The sequence below is a fragment of the Asterias rubens genome, chromosome 13 (genome assembly GCF_902459465.1).
Source record: "Asterias rubens chromosome 13, eAstRub1.3, whole genome shotgun sequence".
In the NCBI taxonomy this organism is placed as follows: Eukaryota; Metazoa; Echinodermata; class Asteroidea; order Forcipulatida; family Asteriidae; genus Asterias; species Asterias rubens.
Window position 1 is genome coordinate 14,056,872 of NC_047074.1, and position 17,313 is coordinate 14,074,184.

General features: G+C 40.5%; 1 protein-coding gene across 1 annotated transcript; it reads left to right on the plus strand.

Moving 5' to 3' along the window:
- The first annotated feature begins 250 nt into the window (after positions 1-250).
- On the plus strand, positions 251-16,321 carry LOC117298756. The gene is made up of 18 exons (XM_033782073.1): positions 251-391; positions 962-1,162; positions 1,703-1,909; positions 2,535-2,660; positions 3,141-3,365; positions 3,997-4,096; positions 5,119-5,263; positions 5,594-5,673; positions 6,089-6,229; positions 6,666-6,847; positions 7,364-8,768; positions 9,152-9,458; positions 9,649-10,939; positions 11,334-12,398; positions 13,179-13,452; positions 14,357-14,557; positions 15,287-15,461; positions 15,995-16,321. Exons 1-18 carry the CDS (start codon positions 278-280, stop codon positions 16,146-16,148), a joined length of 6,393 nt encoding a protein of 2,130 aa, XP_033637964.1. The 5' UTR covers positions 251-277; the 3' UTR covers positions 16,149-16,321.
- Positions 16,322-17,313: the final 992 nt, after the last annotated feature.

The following is a 17,313-nucleotide window of genomic DNA, read 5'->3' on the forward strand; positions in this document are numbered from 1 at the left end:
ATCAAACGTTTTGTAAAAAATAATTATTTAAGGTACTTATAATAAGCCAAATGCAATACAATTACAATGCTGAGGTTTGAAATTGACTGTGGTTTCACAAGATTCAGACTAGTACAAGTACTTTTTAAAAAAAGTATCAAGATTTTTGTTTGTATTATTTCTGAAAGAGAAGTTTGTATCCATGATCCCCATTGATTCTTTAGTTCAGGGATTTTATATATTTTGAATCCAGATGTAGGTCAACTTGAAGCTCTCGACAAAAGTGAACACCGTAACCATGGCAACTTCAAGGACCAGTTCAATAAAGACAAATTATCGTTTGAGTCCCAACGAGGAAGCCGCACTCATCAAAGAAGAGAAAGCAAAGAGACGTAAACTACGCATTCAGCAGGTACAGAGGAAATGTATTTACTTTTTGCCTTTGGTCCCCGCAGACTTTTTGTTGGGTTGGAGAGCGGCATCGGAAAGCGCCCGTTGTTATGATATTATCATTGGCCGTCAATATGATGATTGTCATGATGATAAGAGAACTTATGTCAGCGTTCAGCGCTGCAGTTGAAGTTGTGTTCTGTTGGTTACTTTTAAATGGCAGGGTGGTAATTATTTTGGCAGGGTGGTTTAAGGTTTAGGAGCGCGGCCTGCCCTCCAAAAAACCCACCTGTGGAGGACACTGATAATGCTCATGAAAGGGAAACAATTGTTTATGTATTAGCAGATCAGTGCTTGTTGTGATAATTGCAACCCTCCATGCTCCCGATGGTTGCAGACCGATTGACTTTGATTTTGAAGCATAGCACACAATAGCCCTACACTGTATGCAATTTTGACCACAATTTAGATTCTGGTAATCAACCTGACTCTTCTATGTCTTAACTTTTTCAAGACAGCAATAAATGTACAACTTTCATCTGGTAAAAATATAATGGTTTTACGTTGTGTGTGTTTTTTGTCGAAACAACAGGTACGTGAACAAGAGCGAAACTTCGCCTCTAAGATCCGAAGTAGCGTCAGCAAGAAGAAAGAAGAGGAACTTCAGAATCTTGCTGCTCATCTGAAGCAGACTTGGGAACGGGAGCATAAGGAGAAGTCTGATGCTCTCCAGAGGGTATATGAGAGGAGTCTTGGTAGCGTCGGAGATGGACACAGGGCTGCAAGTATCCAGGTATTTCTATTTCTGTTTCCAAACTGGTACTCGTTGAAAGCCTGTTCATCAACTTCATGAGGATGAGTTGTGGTTTGTTAACTAGTGGACACTTGTGCATGGTGCTAGATAAATATGTTGCGCAAGTAAAAAGCTTGTATCGTAAACTTGGCTGCGATTCCTGGCCACATACATGACAGCTTATGGTTTCTGACTGGCACCCCCGAACAGTTAACTAAAAGGTAGACTGCCAACATAGGGCTGGATAACTCAGTTGGTAGGTACAGCACTGGTACTTGAATCCAGAGGTAGTTGGTTGAAGTATTGCTCTAGTAAATTTGTCTTTGTTAAAACCCAAACTAGGTAAAGCTAAACTAAACTAACTAAAAATTCTAAACTCATAAACAATCATTCTCCTGAAGACAATCAGAGCATACTGGTTGAAACGTTGAGTTATCAACTACCGGTTCTTTTCAGAACCAACACTACTCAAAAGAGATTTACACACGGTGCTACCACAAACCAAACCTAACATAATATTTTTGTTTTGCTTATCTTCAGCCTCCGCTAACGGAGATCAGAGCAGCTCAGTCTGTCAAGGACAATCATGCAGCCAAACAACGCTACAGCACAGCCTTGAAGAAACATCAAGAAAACAAGGAGGCACAATATGAGAAAGACTTTGCTACCATCATAGCACGGAAATCTGCGTTACAGATTGAGAAAGTTCGAGCTGCAAAGATTGCTAGTTTACCTCCACCTGTAAAGGTATGAAACTTAAACCATTGGTAACTTGAGGCAATGCTGTAACTTTCAAATTTGGTGTTATCCTTGAAAAAGTTCTTTAAAAACTCTTAGCGAGAAAGAATGATCTTTGTTTTTTAAATAGTTTAAACCGTTGTTGTCTTTGTGTGTAGTTGTTTGTTGACCTTACACACAGCACACACACAAATTTTCCAACACTTTGGTATTGCTTAAATAACTGCTGTTACTTTCAAATTTGTTTAAATCCTTGAAAAAAAACTTTCAAATTTCTTGGCGAGCTAGAAGAATCTTCACTATTTCTAAATAATTGAAACCTTTGCTGTCTTTGTACTTTTTATTTCTTATTATGTAATTTTATGTCGACCTTAAACAACAAACAAGCAACTTTCTCAACTTTGACTCTTGATAACTTTAATAACTGCAGTACCTTTAAATTTTTCTAAATTTCTGAAAACTCTTTAAAAACCCTTTACAACGATTTATATATATTTTTTTCCATTTCAAACCTTGTCTGTCTTATTTGCACCTTTTATTTCTTTATGTGTAAATGTTTGTTGAACTCAAACAACAAACTTTTCTAAATTCTTGCACATTTTCACGGACAGTTTAATATTTTTGATAATTTCAGGACCCACTAGATGAACTTGACGATCTTGGAAAGGAGAATAAAGTTGTGACTGTAATTAGTGGTTTCAGTACGAGTCACTATCATCTGCAAGGAGAATATGTGGAGAGAGCTGAGCCGTATGAGCAGGTGATAAAAATTATCTCTTGGAAAATGAGTACATCACAACAGTGAACTATGAGCCTAATTCATCTTAGCCAGTGATTATCATAATGATCTGAAACAAATGTTTGAACTACATTTGTCTTGATCCCATTTTAGATACCCACCTTGTAAAACACTTAGACGGAAGCTATCCTTTATTCCAGTGGTAACAAAAATTGTTGATGCTCGGTTCATGGTTCTGTCCAGTTCTCCAGTGCTCCTATAATTTTGTTGATTCATTCCATGTCCTTGTTTTGTTTTCATTCATGTACTTAATTTTGACAATGATGTTTTATACTTATTGTGGTGTTGTCCTAGTTGGTATTTTTAAAACTGTTTTTATTATGGAGCTGCCTAATCTATTGTAATTGTCTAACCTAGGATAAAGAAGGTTTCTTGATTTGAATCGAATTCAACCTTAGAGACCCTCTTTAAAAGGAGACATTTATCTTGACTGCTTCCTAGGAGGATGCTCGTTTGGCTGCACAGGAGGAGAGTAGAAGAGTCAAGGAGGAAAACGAAGATGCGGCCAGAGAAGTTAAAGAGAGACACGAGAAAGCCCATCTTAGACATCACCACGCCAGGAAGCAAGAACTCTTACATCAAGATTATAATAAACTCATGGAGGAACTTGGTCATCTTGAGCAGGCGGATAGAAGACGGAGACAGGCGATCGTTGCTAACATTCCTGTAAGTAATCTCTGAAGATGGTATTTTCCTAAAAGTTTAATAATTTTGTTGTGCTAAGCTACTTTTTGTGCTGAAGCACCTTTATGAAATTGGAACCAGGGGCAGAAAATACTGCTGCACAAGTTTTGTTTGTTAAGCAAAAAGTTAGTTGGCCATCAGTTGCAACAATGTACACTTTGTAAAATTTTGGCTGGTAACCAGTTTCTGATAAGCAAGAGTTTTCTGTGCTTAGCAAGTTTTTGCAGGGATGTGAACATAGCAGACTTTTACCTGAATGACAAGTAATAAACTACAAGGGAAACTGACTGGTGTTTACATTTTGCTTTTGACTGGCACCGCTTAATACAAAATATTGACAACATATAGTGAGACCACCAATATTCGGGGCTAGATAGCTCAGTTTGTAGAGTGTTGGCATGTTAACCCACAGGTGCAAATCCTGGTCCAGTCAATTTTTCTTTGTTTATATATCCCAAATAACCTTTTTTTTAAAATTAAGAATTAAGGGTTAAGAGTTCAAACTTTTTTAAGCTGCCTGGTGAAAAAAAATCTTGCAGTAGTTTACTCTTAAGCAGAACTTCATTTTGACCGCTGGAATAATGATGTCATCCACTTTATTTTGTCTTGTTAGCATCAAGTGTTTCAGCCACCGCACAAACGTCTTGAAGATAAACTAGATGAGCAACAGAAACTGGAGCAGGCATTTGAAGACATGTACATGGCCAATACTGGTATGCTTGACTGGTTTTTTTTTCATTTTAGATGTCAGCTTTTAAAGCATTCTTGACATAATTTTTTTTTACAGCCCTGTAGAGTTGCAGAGCTTCCAGTTATCCCAATTCTACTGAATACTCCCTTGAAACAAATCAAATTTTAAATGTGCCGATGAACAAGTTTGAAATAATTCTTTCTGAATATGGATACTTGTTTGCTACTTTGTTGAATGTACTTCTAAACATCTCCATGATTTCGTGCATCACCAATCTAATCCGCCTCCACAGTACTTAAGCAGCATAAGAGCTTTCTCCAGAAGACGATCAGAGCATAGTGATCGAAACGGTTATTTTCAGAACCACCCCAACTCATCAGGGATAGTCATTACATGGTGTTTCTGCACACCTTTCCATATCGTGTTTCCACCATGCAAAATTCAAATCCTACTTATCCCCATGATTAGTATTAGTAGGATTTGAAACTTTGCATAGTGGGATTACAACCAGGTTAGGTTTGTGGTAGTGCCATGTTTAAATACCCTTTGAGCAGTTTGGTTCTGAAAAGAACAGGTGGTTGACAACTCAACATTGCGATCAGTATGCTCTGATTTATCTTTATCCTCCTGCAGGCCTGTATGCTTCATTTTTAAAAGGGCAAGGGCACCAAGGCGTTTTCTCCTTGGTAAAGGGCACCCTATGAGGAATCTGTAAATTTCTACTGGAGCATTTCAAGGGCACATAGTCAATGACCAAGGCGCATGGAGGCAATCGCCTTCATTGCCTCCGTGAAGTATCAGGCCTGACTCCTGCATGAAGACGATCAAATTATACTGATTGAAACGTTGAGCTGTCAACCATCAATTCTTCTTAGAGCCAACACTTCTCCAAACAGATCTACACATAGTGCTGACCCAAACCTCACCTGATCTCCCTGATTGCTGAACAACATTTCCCTGATTGCAAGAATACAAATGTTGGCAGCTCTGGAGAGGCATTAGAAAGTTTGCTCTTCAAATAATGTTTTGTTATTCCATCTACAGATTACACCGGAGACTTGGTTCTTGCCCTCGAGCCTAAACCTAAAGGTGATGCTGATCTAGACGTAACTATGGATTCAGTCACTGATGATGTTGGTATCTCACTCCAACCGCTTCCTCCTGAGATGAGTGAAGATGCAGAGGCAAGGTTGCCAACACGTAAGGATGAGGAGACAAGGTTGCCAAGACAGATAGATGAAGAAGCAAGGTTGTCGAGACGGATAGATGAGGAGGAAAGGTTGCTGAGGAGGATAGATGAAGAGGCAAGGTTGCCAAGACGGATAGATGATGAGGAAAGGTTGCCAAGACAGATAGATGAAGAGGCAAGGTTACCAAGACGAATTGATGAGGAGACAAGAATGCCAAGACAGGAAGATGAGGAGCCAAGGTTGCTGAGACAGATAGATGAGGAGGAAAGGTTGCCGAGACAGATAGATGAGGAGGCAAGGTTGCCAAGACGGATAAATGAAGAGGCAAGATTGCCGAGAGGAATAGATGAGGAGGAAAAGGAGCAGAAGAGAACACACATGGAAGATGAAAAACCGAGACAAACAAAAGGTTAGGAGAGATATTTAAATAGATCTAATTACCCTCACAATATGAGAATAATATCAAGAAATAAACCTCAACCAAACTGGTTCCATCTGTGACTAGTACAGTGCTTACTATTGCTAAGCAGAAAACTGTTAAGCACTACTTTCTGCTTTAAAGCAGCGCTATAAAATTTGGCCTGATTTGAACTGGGTCCAATTTCATGGAGCTGCCTAAAAGCAGAAATAAAATGCTTATAATTTTCTGCTATTAAGCAAATATGAGCGGTATCCAGTCAAGGATTATGCACCTATGTGGCATGGTGTTTTTGCTGGTAATCTTTATATTTTTATATTTTGATAAGCATAATTTTGTTTTGCTTAAATCTGTTTGGTCTAGATGATCAAAAGATTAAAACTGAACATCTTATCTTTTTGAGTAGCTCCCTTGAAGATGTTGATGAATCGAATTAAGTCTCAGCGAGAGGAGCTGAAGAAGAAGAAAGTCGTTCTGGAGATCCCGAGCCAAGAATCACTGCTCACAGAGGAAGCTAAATTTCAAGGCAGATCAAGACACTTACAAGGTGATTACCGTTCACATTTGTATTTATGTTAATGCAAGTTCGCCTCAAGCAAGGCTTAAAGCCATTCTTGCTAAGGGGCTGCAAGAAGAAGTTATGTAAGATGGAGTACGTGGGAATAAAGCTGTTGGACTGGCTCATTGTTCTACATCTCAGCAAATCAAGAGTGTATTGGTGAGAAGAAGTAGAAAGCTTGGTTTTATGCTCAATAGGAGGAACACGCTCGAACACACTGGTTGTTCATTAATAGCATGAAAGTATCTGTAGAAATGACAGAGGCTGGCTACATTGTCCCTTATTAAAAACGGTGACAAAATGTCGGACCAATAGACAATTTGTTCAAGATTTATTTGATTGAACTACCACATGCATAATTATTGTGTTTTATCCATCTTGTAAGCTGACCCTTTTGCTTCTTTCTCTTTCCTCCCATGATCAGGTCCGTCTTCCCTATCCATCGAGGGTTCTCAAACAGCATCTGAGAGTGATAGGAGTACAATAGACACCTTAGAAACAGGAACGATGTCTGAAGACAATAACAAAGATCAAGAGATGAGGAGAGAGGAGGAGATTCTACTTCATCCCATGGAAAGAGCTGCAAAGATAAGAGAAGCTCTCAAGGTATATGAAGTGATTCGCTTACACTCAAGAACCCCCCCCCACATCTCCATATTAGTGATCATTGACCAAGTTTTTTACCCTAACTCCAGTGTGTTTAAGGACTATAGAGCCTGGACTTCCTGCACACATCAACTTTTGATATGATGAAAGGGGCACATCTCAAAACTTGTCCAGCTTTAACTTAGATAGATAGATAGATAGTTTATTTCTTTTTACATTTGTGGCCAACGGCCAATACATACAAAAAAGTACATAAACAAAATTATTTTCATAATTCTTGGATTTATGTGGAAATTATGACACAAAATGTAAACTTTCCCATATGACCTGTGCAGTATTGTGCCTGCCAGAATACTCAAAGAATGTACAAGGTCACACTTATTGTAAACAAAGTTCACATGGACTATACAGTGCTTAATATTCACTGGTGTTATGTAAACATTCAAATTATTGTAAGGGTTTATTGAATGAATGAATAGTGTATTTATTTTATTGTTTTTGATGTTTTTACTTCAGATGCCGGATGTTGAATCACAGAAGAAAACACAGCAAGAGATAATGGCCAAGGAAGACTCTCAGCGCCTACGACTTGCCGAGCAACAGCTGCAGGACCATATAGATCACAGAGACCATCTACAACTGCTGCAGGATAACCTGCTGCAGCGACAACTCATGCTGCAGCAGCAGGTAAAAGAGCAAGAACTGCAGCACAGAATGCAGCTTCAGGCGCAGCAGCAAGACCACGTCCAGCAGGAAGCTGCTTTGTGGAGCAAAGACCTGCAGGAGAAACATGAGATGGTGAAGCAGCAGATTGAGCTCGATAGCCAGCGCCGGCAGCAGCAGTTGGAACAACAAGGGTTTGCTCAGCAGCAGGCAGTATTGTGGAAAAAAGAGCTGCAGAAAAAACAGGACATGATAAAAGAACAGATTGAGATGGATCGACAACGGCGAGAGCGCAAGGAACAGCTGCAGTTTGAGAAGCAGCAAGAGGGATATCGGACAGACACCAGGGCAGCGGAGCAGGAATCGCTTCGACTGCACCGTGAGCCAAATCAGGATCCTTATGCACTCACCCAAAACCAGCAGAGTTTGAATCAACAGCAGCATGATCAACAGCAGCATGACCAACAGCAGCATGATCAACAGCAGCATGATCAACAGCAGCATGATCAACAGAATGATGTCACTCACTATCACGACCTCCCTGAGAACCTACTTCAGAATCAAAACCAAACTCTCGAACAACAACACTCCTCTAAACAACATCAGAGCCCATCACGAGAGGTCGGTCTCATTCCCCACAAAGTAGACCTAAACAGCCTTGACTATCGAAGGACTGACCCCATGGGAGTTCAAGTAGCACCCAAACCTTTTCTTCAAGAAGCGCCCAGTAGTTTTCAAAGTGAGACGCTACCAGAAAGCCATCCTATTTATCGTCCATCTGACTCTACTTCCTATCCAATTCCTCTAAGCAAAATACATCAGGGACACAGTATGGAATGGCAACGCCTCCACGGACATGACCCTCAAGGAATGCCGACCTCCAGTCAGGGACATGACCCCCAAGGAAAACTGGTGCCGACTCAGGCAGACAGAGACCACATCCAACTGCCGAGCCGTGACACATTACAAGAAGCTCAGCGCAGTCTTCAGCAGCGACGAGAACGACTCATGAAGGAGTACCCGGAGCTTCAGCTTCCGCCATACGACCCATACATCATTGATGATACGCCGACAGGACCCACATCACATACCCTGCCGTATATGATGATACACCCTGGGGAGCAAACAGTGAGGGATCAAGTAGTGGCTGCTGCGAATCTACCAGGGAGAGGTGGCGCCATTCCTGAGGTGGACTTTAATGACAATGTTCTCAGAGCAAGTAAGGCTACTCTGGATACAGGATCGACTTCTGCTAAAGGTAAAATCTTAGATTGGTTGTTGTTAACATAATCATAATGCTGATTTATTGGCAACATTTTCGAGAAAAATTACAAGCAGAACTGATGATTATCTTAAGTGTGGAATGTGTTGGTAGTGGACTGAATAGATGAGTTGCACAAAGCATCATCGACCCCCATATTTGATGATAAACAATGACGTCATGTACAATCCAACTATAGGGATCATGGCTTTTGTCAGATTACAGCAGTACCTCATTACCATCCTATGAAATGAAGATGACCCATGTTAGTTTGATTGTATACATCTACATTTACATGGGATTAAAACAGTTAAATGGTTCCAAAAACCAAAGGTATAAAATCATTAATACAGGTGTAACGGATTCCTTCATACCAACAGGTGCACCAGGGATGGGGACCGGTGTATCCAGAAGTACTCAAGGCACAATCAGCGAGGCATCAAATGTAATGATTTCATCTTCAGCGTGGACCGGTCCATCCGTGATGACGAAGGGTCTAGTCACAACAGCTGACTTATCCACAATGAGACCAGGCACAACTACAGAGGGCGCTGTAACATATCCACAATCAGCTAATGTGGCTATGCCATCCATTGCCAAGCTCCCCTCTGGTACTTCTTCTCCACAAGACATGATTGATCTGTCTTCAAGGAGAGATGATCGCTCTCCCCTCAGCCAAATGGAAAGGTATCTAGCACAGTTTGTCAGCAAATCATTTCTAAAAATTCTAGAAATGTTCTAGAAATGTTCTAGAAAAAAAAGAAGGTTCCTGTTGGCACACGCTTGCAATCCATTGGACTGCCAGATCGTTCCACTGGACCCCAAGAAAAACTTGATGTAGATTAACCAAAATGTTCTTACTTTTTTTGTCCTCCAGGCAACTTGAGCAGCATCGGCAGATTTTATTGAAAACTCGCCAGCAACTGCAGCAGGAACAGCAGCAACAACAGCAAAGAATCTTAGACAAACAGAGGGTGTTGGCACAGAGGATAGAACAGCAGAGACTAGACCAGCTGATTAGACACCAAACCACACAGTCACTAGCACAGAATGGGATGATGTCATCAAGTGTAGGTACACAAGGAGTTGCGACATCAGAGCAGAGACAAGATCAACTGAGCAGAACCCGCACACAGGATGCGGTGTCACAGTCACGAGCACAGAATGTGATGATGTCATCAAGTGTAGGTGCACAAGGAATTGTGACATCACGGCAAGATGAGGTGATGTCACATCAGGGATTGATGACATCACAAGTGTCACCACAAGATGTGATGACACAGCGTGGAGGTGCAATTGCATTGGGAAGGCATGGAGAGACGTTATCGGAAACACGTGAAGAGCCCGAAAACGCGAAACCAAAACCCTTCAAACAAAGTCAGTCCATTTCATCGGACACTGATGCAGCTTCTGTTAGAGACCAAATTAACTCCTTATCCATCGGCGCTCCTTCTTACAAACTCCCGTCGATTACTTTTGGAGAATCCATGTTTCAGTATCGACCCCTGCATGGAATGAGCGATGAATCGCCGCTAGGCTCCGACAGACCGCTAGTTTTCCATGAGTTGTCTCCGGAGAGTAGTGAGAATCTCACTGGAGAACATCTTGAAGATGTTAGTAACATCTCTGAAGATGATGAGACCAGAAGAACGGAGCCGGTGCGGCAAGACTGGAAAACTATTTTAGCATCTCACCCTCAACCAACGCCCGTCCAACATCACCAGCCCACTTTGCAATCTTCAAGACCCCTACACGCAAGGCACCCCAAACCTCCTCCCGCTCCTCTAAGACTTCCCCAGACCCTTCCAGAAGCTGCTCCTCATGAGCTGAGTACAATCATTGAGGCAGAGTCTCCTGCAGCAGATCACATCTTAAGAAACTACCCTTCGTCGTCCCTGATTGCGTCAACTCCACACAAGACAAGTCCTCCTTACGGTGACTCTCAGAGAGCAAGTGATGCAGCAGCTCGCCCCTTCCTCCCGGATTACTCCCGACTCACGGAAGAAGGTAGCCAGACACCTCAGATGGCATTCACGGTAGATGAAGTTATCAGCAAGTACACTGGGCATCTTGAAGAGCCACATCAACATCATCATGTAATCGCATCAACGATTCCAAGTTTTGCTGAAGACGTTGGACACGGAGTCCTCACTTATCCTGCGTCAAAAGTGAGTTTTTTAATCTTGTCCATGTTACCTTTTTTGGTATAAACGGATACCTGCAAGGGTAGAGGTTGATATTGTGTATGAAAGCCTTTAGAGCGCCATGGCAACCCGGGGCTGTGTACTCCTAAGGGAGTTGATAAAGATTATAGAAATTTTATTTCAGGAATGCCCAATTACCAGGGCACTACTGTAAAGCGCATTGATACGGTTTATTGTAAAATGTGCTCTATAAGAAATAGTTATTATTATTATTCAACAAGTTGGACATGCAAATAAATTGAGTTGACTGAAATAATTTGAGTGGACTGAAATAGTTTGAGTTGATGCCCATAAATCTTACTGGGTTTAGGGATTGAGTTTGAATGATAACGATTTCCGGTCTTTTTTTCCCTACCAGATATTATCAACTGGTCCAATCCCCTCAGTTCCACAGCCCCCCTCGTCAGCGGCAGTCTATCACACATCTCACGTCCCTACCCCACCAGTCATCCAAATCACATTTCCATCTACCAACAATGAGGGCGCTTCACCTTCAGCAGACTCTCAGTACTCTTCCTCGGTCTCACCATTGAGTGATCACACACTCAGACAGACTCGGGACTCATCTGACAACTCACTACTCAGCGAAGGATCCGTTGAGAAGTTCCTCGCTCTCTCGGCGTCAGAGGGTTTCACCTCTGGTTCTATATCGTCGACCAGTGCCAGGTACCAACCACATGTTGTAATCGGTGAGAAACGCAGTCCTATTGTGAAGGACTTTGTGCTGGATGTTTCTTCAGTAAGTGGATGGGAAAGTTCGGTTCAACCAACAAGAACGGATGAACCAAACGTTTCTGGAAACACAACGAGGCCAAGACAGAGCCTGGAATCTCAAGAGTATAGTCTGGCGCCCGTGTCTCCGCAGAGTACCTGGACTGATATGGATACGCAGAGTGGTTCGTATCTCAATAACGAGGTACCAGTCTTACCGATGTACAGATCAGATATACCCAAGAATGGCATGCCGATGTTTTCTGATGTATCATTTAGTTATGGTAATACCTCATTTGACAGTGGGCAGAGTGTACGGCCTCCATCTGATGTGGGTCTTGCTCGTCTACCAAAAGTGCAAAGTCTACCTGAGGTTGAGAATGTGCCCGGATTTAATAGTGGTGTCTCCCCACAGGGAGGCTCTGAACAATGGTACGTGCCACAGCACAGCTTAGATACTTCTGAATTTCAACAGCTGGGAAGGGGTGCCACTCCTCAAGAAAACCCTGATGACACTACTCCAAGACGAGACAAGAAAGTTGACTCAGGGATGGTTTTAAGAGCAGAGGTTGATGGGAAGGATGATTATTCGTCCAAACTGTCGTACGCCGGAGCTCTCCGTGAGGAATCCCATGATGCAATATTTTCATCTGATGACACACTACAAGAAGCCATGAGGAATATTGAACAAAGTGAAAGTGAGACGTCAAAGGTAAGTCATTCCCTTTGAAATATTGAAAGTTAGGGTCATAGATTGGTTTTTGTTTTTGTCAATGTAATAATAAATCTTATCAATAATAATAAATCTTATAAAGCGCTGGTATCTAGAAAAAACAAATAATGACTTTTGTAGGCAAATTTATCAATTGTATTGTATTGTATTGTATTTTATTTCAAAAGTGTAACAAACCCCATAAAGATACAATTAAGTTTCAGCTGAAAACTGTCTTCTTGCTAGGAAAACTTGGACAAAACTCAATTCATTTTTACATGAACGTCGCACCAGGGGCCGATTTCACAAAGATCTCAAATTGATCGTAACTGCAAATCAATCGCAGTTGCTAAGTAAAGTGTTATGTCACAATACAAATCACTATGGTGATACTGAAAATTTGTCTTGCGATGAATTTTATTGCTTTGTGAAATCGGCCCCAGCTGCATTTAGCGAGCTGACAGTGGGCACCAACCTTATCTCTGTCCGCAGCATTTGCACAAAAAAACGACACCAACCCCGAGTAATCTGAGAAACGTCTCATGCAGTCATTTCTCAGACTCAAATGTTTTGGGTGAAACATTTTCCAAACCATGTTGGAAGGGAATCCTTCCTCAAAAGAGTGCAGACTAGTACAAAGAAAACTCAGGAGCCAAATCCGATATTATTTTTCTATGAATCAATATTTTAATTTCTTATTTACCTGATGGCTGGAAAGCACTCTGACTGTAATTCGGATTAAAGTCTTGATTTCTAACATCGGAAAATCCTGCATTTCAGGAAACGGGGATCATCGAGGAGCCGGATCTAACTCTCGTCTCTCTCAATACAACGATGACATCATCTGTTGCCCCTGACGACAATGACATCATCAACGAGGAGATGAAACTGAGACAGTGGGAATTAGACAACATCGGCAGTGATTCTCTCTCATCGTTCCTACATCATGAGGAAGAGTTATCATTGGAGAGTCCAGCTAGAACTGGTTCAGACCGGTCAGGAGTGGATGGATCCGGTCTGTTACTTGATAAAGATCAAGTTCTGCTTACCACTGGTGAGTATGAGTTGAAGATGCATTTTGAAAATTGCACCCGGGTATGTGGTTCCATAGAAATATTTTATGTGCTTGGGTTGTCCAGAGGCTTTTTCCTACGTGGCAACTTTTACAGGCAACCGGAGATAAAGCTGTTGATCCCGTGTGTTGTGTAATGCACATAAAAGAACCCAGTGCACTTATCAAAAAGAAAAGGGGTTTGCCCTGGTGTTCCTGGTTTGATTGGCTGCATATTGCGCCACAGCACCTTGAAAACCCTTACATGGTTCTATGTAAATGGAGTCATTTCATTCATTCAGCCGATGTGGAGCATTGGATGATGGCCCCTAAAATGTTGCTAACAAGGATCCTTAAAGGCAGTGGACACTATTGGTAATTGTCAAAGACTAGCCTTCACAGTGCATGTATCTCAACATAAGCCTAAAATAACAAACCTGTGAAAATTTGAGCTCAATCGGTCATCAAAGTTGCAAGATAATAATGAAAGATGAAAACACCCTTGTCACACGAAGTTGTGTGCGTTTAGATGGTTAATTTCGATACATCAAGTTCTAAATCTGAGGTCTCGAAATCAAATTCGTGGAAAATTACTTCTTTCTCAAAAACTATGGCACTTCAGAGGGAGCTGTTTCTCACAATGTTTTATACCATCAACCTCTCCCCATTACTCGTCACCAAGAAAGGTTTTATGCTAATTAATTATTTTAAGTAATTACCAATAGTGTCCACTGCCTTTAATAATTAAATAAATATGAAAGATTTTATAGGTTTAAGTGATACAAAATGGTATCATTGATGATGTCTGCTTCATATGAATGTTGTTTTTTCAAAAAATACTGTCGTACAATGATTGTCCTTTTCACAGAATAAACATTCATTTGACCTTTATCTTGTCATTGCCCAGACACTTCACAAGAGAGCGCCACCACACTGCAGGAGGCGTTTCTCCGTCACAAAAAGTCCTTCATCAAGTCATCTCACTCGCGACAGCAAGAGGTCAAAGTTCGCACTGAGAACCAACAAGCCACTGCATTCTCCCAGACACTAGATAACTGGAAGCGGTCGAGAGGCGGGAAAGTTCAAAGGTCAACAAAACCAAGAACAGGTGAGACATAACTGGTTCCCCCGTCTCTGTGATACTCGTGACTAGATTCTATGGGCTGTTTCAGAATATTTGTTTTGAGTGCAAGTGAAAAGGTCATAATTTAATGACGTATAGTCGTTTTGATAAAAGCCTGGTTCATACTTCCTGAAAATGTGTAGCGAACTTTGAAGTCAAGTGGCTGTTTCCTCAGCAAATATTACGCAGGAGTTGAACACAGTTGCGAATTATTTGTTGGAATTTGCAACGTCAAAATTCATATTGTGACAACATTCGCATTCGCAAGAAGTATGAACCAAGCTTTAGCCTTAAAAAAGGACTCTGCTATGGTCAAAATGTCAGGCCATTACAACTATTTTTTGCAATAATGCCATAGGTCATTTTGGGTTGGTAAGCAGTTTGCAAAAGCTAACTCTATTTACTTTGATTCGAATATCATCAAAAATCAAATCAAGAATGGATCAAAAATTCTTTTTTTCTTACAACGTACATGTACTTACCATTATTTGAAATGTGTCTTCAAACATATTGGGATTTTGATGAAAATTGCACTTGAAGGTTTCAAATTGGCATTTAACACAATTTGAACGTGAGGTTAGAGACTTGTTATTTGGTTTACATCCTCATAAGGACTCTACCCATTGGAAAAGGAGTAGATCACAAAACTGAATTCAACCATTTCTTTAAACATACCCTGATGCAAAATTCGCGTCTGAATTGGTTTTGTTTCAGCATCAAGTCCCTCTAAAGGACCAGCTGTTAAAGGTCAAAGGTCAGCTGCCAAAAGGTCATCTCAAGAAGCTGCTGGGTCAATAGGTCAGAGGGCACAGACCAAGGATATCTCTAAGACTGTCACAGCGTCTGGTCGATTGTCAGCGGAGAAAGAAATGTACAAGAGAAATGTCCGGTAGGTGTTTCGACTAACAAATATTTCTCAACATCCGATATATATGAATATGTCCCATTGTGCATGAGTAAACAGGTGTAACGTTCTTCCCAATTTAGGCTGTTTAAAAAACTAAAAATCCCCTTGGAAAAATTGTAAATAAATCTTGAATTTTTTTTTCACAAAATCTTGAAATATAGCCTGAAATGTCTAGTAATACCTACATCACGTGTACATGGTGGTCAGTACTCAATGAAACCAAATAAGAATGTTTTTCATTTGTGCAATAGTGAGAATAGTTTAATTTGTTGAAAGAAGGAATGTTCCATTCAACTCATCTTTCAACCCACGAGCATATTCGCACCATTGCACTCATAATGTAGATATCCATTATTTGTATAAAGAATAGAATATTGAGTGACGAAGATTTGTACACACCATTATAAAAGGGCTGGTGTTGAAGATTTTGTGTTGATACTGTCATGAACAACCAAGGTACGAGACAATTTTGGGATATTTAAATTTTTTAAATTTCTGCTTTGAATTATTTGCAGATTATACAATCAGCTGGAGGAGGTCCAGAAACAGAAACTGACCAAAGATCGGCAGAAAGATTACGCCGCCAATCGCCAAAGAAGGAAAGAATTCGAGCAGAAACTTCACTCACGTCTTCAGAAACTTACAAAGTCTTCTAAACCAACAAGTTGATGTAAAATGGGCGTCGTAAATCAAATTATAAAATAGTACATGTGAGAAATGTAAAATAACAAATTTTAATAGAGTAGTTTGTATATTTGAAAATGGGCCAAAATGGATAAAATCACAAGGGGTAAGCCTTGCATTTTTGTTGAAAATAGGCCCAAAATTGATAAAATCACAAGGGGTAAGCCTTGCAGTTTTGTTGGAAATGGGCCCAAAATTGATAAAATCACAAGGGGTAAACCTTGCATTTTGTTGAAAATAGGCCCAAAATTGATAAAATCACAAGGGGTAAGCCTTGCAGTTTTGTTGGAAATGGGCCCAAAATTGATAAAATCACAAGGGGTAAACCTTGCATTTTTGTTGAAAATGGGCCAAAAATTGATAAAGTCACAAGGGGTAAACCTTGCATTTTTGTTGAAAATAGGCCAAAAATTGATAAAATCACAAGGGGTAAGCCTTGCAGTTTTGTTGGAAATGGGCCCAAAATTGATAAAATCACAAGGGGTAAACCTTGCATTTTTGTTGAAAATGGGCCAAAAATTGATAAAGTCACAAGGGGTAAACCTTGCATTTTTGTTGAAAATAGGCCAAAAATTGATAAAATCACAAGGGGTAAGCCTTGCATTTTTGTTGGAAATGGGCCCAAAATTGATAAAATCACAAGGGGTAAACCTTGCATTTTTGTTGAAAATGGGCCAAAAATTGATAAAATCACAAGGGGTAAGCCTTGCATTTTTGTTGGAAATGGGCCCAAAATTGATAAAATCACAAGGGGTAAACCTTGCATTTTTGTTGAAAATGGGCCAAAAATTGATAAAGTCACAAGGGGTAAACCTTGCATTTTTGTTGAAAATAGGCCAAAAATTGATAAAATCACAAGGGGTAAACCTTGCATTTTTGTTGGAAATGGGCCCAAAATTGATAAAATCACAAGGGGTAAACCTTGCATTTTTGTTGGAAATGGGCCCAAAATTGATAAAATCACAAGGGGTAAACCTTGCATTTTTGTTGAAAATAGGCTAAAAATTGATAAAATCACAAGGGGTAAGCCTTGCATTTTTGTTGAAAATGGGCCAAAAATTGATAAAATCACAAGGGGTAAACCTTGCATTTTTAATGAAAATAGGCCAAAAATGGATAAAATCACAAGGGGTAAACCTTGCATTTTTGT